Source organism: Lolium rigidum, chromosome 1, assembly GCF_022539505.1.
Source record: "Lolium rigidum isolate FL_2022 chromosome 1, APGP_CSIRO_Lrig_0.1, whole genome shotgun sequence".
In the NCBI taxonomy this organism is placed as follows: domain Eukaryota; kingdom Viridiplantae; phylum Streptophyta; class Magnoliopsida; order Poales; family Poaceae; genus Lolium; species Lolium rigidum.
The window spans coordinates 114,274,557-114,280,103 of NC_061508.1; the positions used below are offsets into that span (position 1 = coordinate 114,274,557).

General features: G+C 49.8%; 1 protein-coding gene across 1 annotated transcript; it reads right to left on the reverse strand.

The window, feature by feature from the left end:
• Nucleotides 1–3,167: 3,167 nt before the first annotated feature.
• LOC124650348 (thiol protease SEN102-like) lies at nt 3,168–4,265 on the reverse strand. The gene has a single exon (XM_047189883.1). The coding sequence runs from the start codon at nt 4,263–4,265 to the stop codon at nt 3,168–3,170; it is 1,098 nt and encodes a 365-aa protein (XP_047045839.1).
• Nucleotides 4,266–5,547: the final 1,282 nt, after the last annotated feature.

A 5,547-nucleotide genomic window follows, 5' to 3' on the forward strand; every position in this document is an offset into this window, starting at 1 on the left:
TTCAATACCTTTACTTTGATTTATTGCTTTATGAGTTAACTCTTATGCAAGACTTATTGATGCTTGTCTTGAAGTACTATTCATGAAAAGTCTTTGCTTTATGATTCACTTGTTTACTCATGTCATTACCATTGTTTTGATCGCTGCATTCATTACATATGTTTACAAATAGTATGATCAAGGTTATAATGGCATGTCACTTCAGAAATTATCTTTGTTATCGTTTTACCCGCTCGGACGAGCGAGAACTAAGCTTGGGGATGTTGATACGTCTCCGACGTATCGATAATTTCTTATGTTCCATGCCACATTATTGATGATATCTACATGTTTTATGCACACTTTATGTCATATTCGTGCATTTTCCGGAACTAACCTATTAACAAGATGCCGAAGAGCCGATTGTTGTTTTCTCGCTGTTTTTGGTTTCAGAAATCCTAGTAACGAAATATTCTCGGAATTGGACGAAATCAACGCCCGTGGTCCTATTTTGCCACGAAGCTTCCAGAAGACCGAAGGGGAGTCGAAGTGGGGCCACGAGGCGCCGCCACCATAGGGCGGCGCGGCCCAGGCCCTGGCCGCGCCGACCTGTGGTGTGGGGCCCTCGTGTGGCCCCCCGCGTTGGCCGCGCCGACCTGTGGTGTGGGGCCCTCGTGTGGCCCCCCGCGTTGCCCTTCCGCCTACTTAAAGCCTCCGTCGCGAAACCCCCAGTACCGAGAGCCACGATACGGAAAACCTTCCAGAGACGCCGCCGCCGCCAATCCCATCTCGGGGGATTCCGGAGATCTCCTCCGGCACCCTGCCGGAGAGGGGATTCATCTTCCGGAGGACTCTTCACCGCCATGGTCGCCTCCGGAGTGATGAGTGAGTAGTTCACCCCTGGACTATGGGTCCATAGCGGTAGCTAGATGGTTGTCTTCTCCTCATTGTGCTTCATTGTTGGATCTTGTGAGCTGCCTAACATGATCAAGATCATCTATCTGTAATACTATATGTTGTGTTTGTCGGGATCCGATGGATAGAGAATACTATGTTATGTTAATTATCAAGTTATTACCTATGTGTTGTTTATGATCTTGCATGCTCTCCGTTATTAGTAGAGGCTCTGCCCAAGTTTTTGCTCTTAACTCCAAGAGGGAGTATTTATACTCGATAGTGGGTTCATGCCTCCATTGATATCTGGGACAGTGACAGAAAGTTCTAAGGTTGTGGATGTGCTGTTGCCACTAGGGATAAAACATTGATGCTATGTCTAAGGATGTTGTTGTTGATTACATTACACACCATACTTAATGCAATTGTCTGTTGTTAGCAACTTAATACTGGAAGGGGTTCGGATGATAACCTGAAGGTGGACTTTTTAGGCATAGATGCAGCTGGATGACGGTCTATGTACTTTGTCGTAATGCCCAATTAAATCTCACTATATTTATCATGACATGTATGTGCATTGTTATGCTCTCTCTATTTGTCAATTGCCCGACTGTAATTTGTTCACCCAACATGCTTTTATCTTATGGGAGAGACACCTCTAGTGAATTGTGGACCCCGGTTCATTTTTTTATACTGAAATACAAATCTGCTGCAATACTTGTTCTTTACTGTTTTCTTGCAAACAATCATCTTCCACACAATACGGTTAACCCTTTGTTACAGCAAGCCGGTGAGATTGACAACCTCACTGTTTCGTTAGGGCAAAGTACTTTGGTTGTGTTGTGCAGGTTCCACGTTGGCGCCTGAATCTCCGGTGTTGCGCCGCACTACATCCCGCCGCCATCAACCTTCAACGTGTTTCTTGACTCCTACTGGTTCGATTAAACCTTGGTTTCTTACTGAGGGAAACTTGCCGCTGTGCGCATCACACCTTCCTTTTGGGGTTCCCAACGGACGTGTCAACTACACGCATCAGTGACTGAGATTCTATTTGGTGAATGGGCTACACAACTTTTTCGACTTACTTAACTTTATTTATTCGTTTTAACTTAGCACTCAGCTTAGGGGAAGCCATATATATGTGGTGGAATGTGTTGCGTCTATTTATGCCCCTAGCGTGTGAAATCGTTAGAAAAAGACCGACCTTCACGAAGGGAAGCCAACTCGCTCCGCACGCGACAAGTGTTGCGCTGTGGTGCCAAAAATCTCTGTGAAGTGGTCTCCCTGCTCGCCACCTATCGCAAGGAGAAGCAAAGTGGGGATGAGGGAGGAGAGAGAAGACAGGGGAGGCAGGGTTGTGTCAGCTTTCCTTTTTTTTTTCCTAGATTCGTTGTTCAAAATGAAATATCTTTAGAACCGTAAGTCTAAAATATGAACCGTTTCCACTTTTGAGACCCTCTCGTCGAGATCTTCAAAACAGATCACATATTGATATGTTTCGAGATAAAAAAAATTACGTACTTCCTATATTATTATGGTTGTACTCGCGTTGTGTATCTAACTGTACTCGTGGATGAACTGATAAATACTTCTGTTTTGAATGTATTTAGTGCATTTTTTCAATCATCGCGCGTCCTTCCGTCCCTCGCGTCCTGGCGTACCCGTTCGCGTGTCGCACCCAACATCCCAGTTTATAGGGCTTGCGCGTATTCCTTGGTTGTCAGTTTGGCCAACATAATATCATTTGTATATTATAAAAATTATATCATTGGAAAGTAGAATATCTAAGCTTTCTAATGATATATATCTTGTAATACATATGTTGCATTATCATCGTCAAATTTACGATCTAGGGACACGCGTAAGCCCTATGAACTGGGACGGAGGGATACCGCTATAAAGATAGTAACTTAGACTAGTAACATGGCATATGTTATTAGTCTAAGTTACTCCCCACTATGATCAGCCTTAGTCGTGAGAACCTTATTTATTTGTGTTCGAGGAATAAACACTTGATTATTCTGAACATTTAATTAACCTTCTGAAGACTTCAACTGCAATTTCATACGTAAATAAAAATGGTAGGATGTAAAATGAAGACTCTCTGTACAGAAATGAAAACTTTGTAACTATAATAAGGTCAAAATAACATTACAAGTATATGACTGGTACAACCCAGCATGCGAGATGTATTCATCGTGATCCATTATTTATTTATTTATTTTAGAGTAATATAATAAACCCTTTTGCCACGGCTATACTATGGGTTGCCCTTAATGCATTTTAGTTTTTAATCAGAGCTCATCACGGAGGAGGCCTCCCTGCTTGGCGTTGGGCGACGTCTTGACGGGGTAGGATGCCGCCATGGCGATGCCGCAGAGTCCCTTCTTGTCTTTGACGTTCCGCTTCATGCGAATGTAGCCCTGCTCACCCCAGTCCGCGCCCCATGAGTTCTTCACGATCCAGTACTTGGTGCCGTCCACGGTGACACCATACCCGACCGCTGCCACGCCGTGGTCTAGCACAGTCCCGCACTTGCCGGCGAACACCCCCTCCGAGTAAAACTGGAACTGCGACCCGCTCGCGTCGATGGCCACGGACACGGGCTGCGCCGCCACCGCCACCTGCAGCGCGGCCTCGTTGTTGGCCGGCACGTCCTGGTACCCGTCGATGGTGACCACGTCGGGCGGCGCCGTGTTGCAGGTGGACGCCTGCTGCGCCGTGTAGGGGTACGCGTCCTCGGAGGCGATCCCGCCGTTGCTGGCGATGTACTGGAAGGCGTTGTCCATGAGGCCGCCGTTGCAGCCGGAGTCGGACGTGTCGCAGTCCACGAGCTGCTGCTCCGACAGCGACGTCAGGTCGCCGGTGCGGATCGCGTTGATGCCCTCCACCGCCGCGACCGTCGAGAACGCCCAGCAGCTACCGCACTGCCCCTGGTTCTTGACGCCGGTCACCGCGCCCTTCGCACGCCAGTCCACCGACGACGGGAGGCTGGAAGCTGCGGCGGCGCCGTGCATGAAGTCGCCACTCGTACGGTCCCCGAGGAACGCGCGGTGGTGCGCGATGCGGGAGGAGGCGTAGGCGCGGCTGAACTCGTCGGCGGTCATGTCGCCGAAGCGGTTGAGGCGGAGCTTGTAGGGCTCGTCGCCGAGGTTGAACTCGTGGATGAGACGCACGTTCTCCTTGAACACGTTGAAGCGGCGCGCCTTGTCGCCGAGGTTGCGCGACACCGTGTGCTGCGCGCGCCACCGCTCGTACAGCGCCCACAGGGACTCCTCTGACGCCAGGTCCTTCTCGGTGAAGTCCAGGGCGATCGCTGGCGCTGGCGCCGCGGCCAGCAGCAGCAAGACCAGCGCGGCCACGATGGTCGTCACCACGAGCGCTCTCGCCATTGTCACCTTTGCAATGCTATTGCTCCGTATGTCTGTATGTTTGTTGGAAGCTAACTCTAGTCAGCTAAGAGCAGGTCTAACAGACCCCGTAAAAGGGGGAAACCCGTATAATAACCGCCGGTTTGAGGGTTTCGGCTCTACCCGGCCGTCTAGCACGCCCGTAAAACGCCCCCGAATCGTTTTTGCTGTTTCGAGTACGGGGCGGGCCCTCGCCCCTACTTGTGCGGGGTGGGAGCGGGGATAGTGGGCGAAGCCGGCATCCCAATTCCAAAAGCGCGCGGACATTTCGGTTCCCCCCACCCGTTTTCCCCGCGCGCCGCCGCCGCAATCCGTCGGATCCGTGCCCCTCCGCCGTCCGCCCAGCCTCGTCGAGGTTCTTCGACGCCCGCCGCACCTCCGCCGCGCCCCGCCGAAGTTCCGCGTCCCTCCGCGCGCGCCGCCCGCCCTCCCGCCGTGGTCTTCTCCGCCGGTGAGTATTCCGCCGCGTTCTTCTTCGTTGCCGCCGGTAAATTGGTCGGATTTGGGGCTGATGTATGGTACACCGTGGTAGATGGCTTCAAAGGATGTGCACATGGCGGATTTGGACGCGACGTCCACCGATTGGTCGTCGTCGGATTCCGGCGATTCGGATATCGACGAGCTGCTCAACGACGATGAGACGGAGATGATGCTGCTCCTGTTCGGCTTGAAGCAAACGGAGGACCGCATGAAGCTGCTGGATCAGCGGAAAGGATTGTCCTTCAAGCAAGGTTTGCAATTGTCAGGGGTCCTGCTAGGTTTTGGGACAAGGAAACTCTTGTTGATGTCATGACATGTTGTGTGATTCTTCACAACATGATCATTGAAGATGAAAGAGGTTTAAACTTGCCATGTTTCTATGACAATGTTGGCACCCGAGTGCAGCCCGAGAGGAACCCTGATCGGCTTGAAGCTTTTCTTGCAGCTCATCGAGGCATTGAAAATGCCGAGACTCATCACCGACTCACCCAAGATCTGATTGATCACCATTGGCAGTTGCATGGCCAATGAGTTTTTACATTCATTTCCCATTGTTGTATGTGTGGAACATTCATTTCCTATTTGTTGTATGTGTGAAACATTTGTTATTTGTTTAATTCTTCCATTAGAACATTTGTTGACATTTCCGAGAAACATTATTGTAATAATTAAGACGATTATTGTGTGATGTAAAACATTTATTTTATGTGAATGGTGTGTTGGTTCTAATATGCAATTTGTCAAAAAACCCTGTTTTGAGGGGTCGAAAACTCGGACGAGCTAG

What these genes read in the sequence shown, in the direction of transcription:
- LOC124650348 (XM_047189883.1), bottom strand. Translation starts at nt 4,265, where the DNA reads ATGGCGAGAGCGCTCGTGGTGACGACCATCGTGGCCGCGCTGGTCTTG.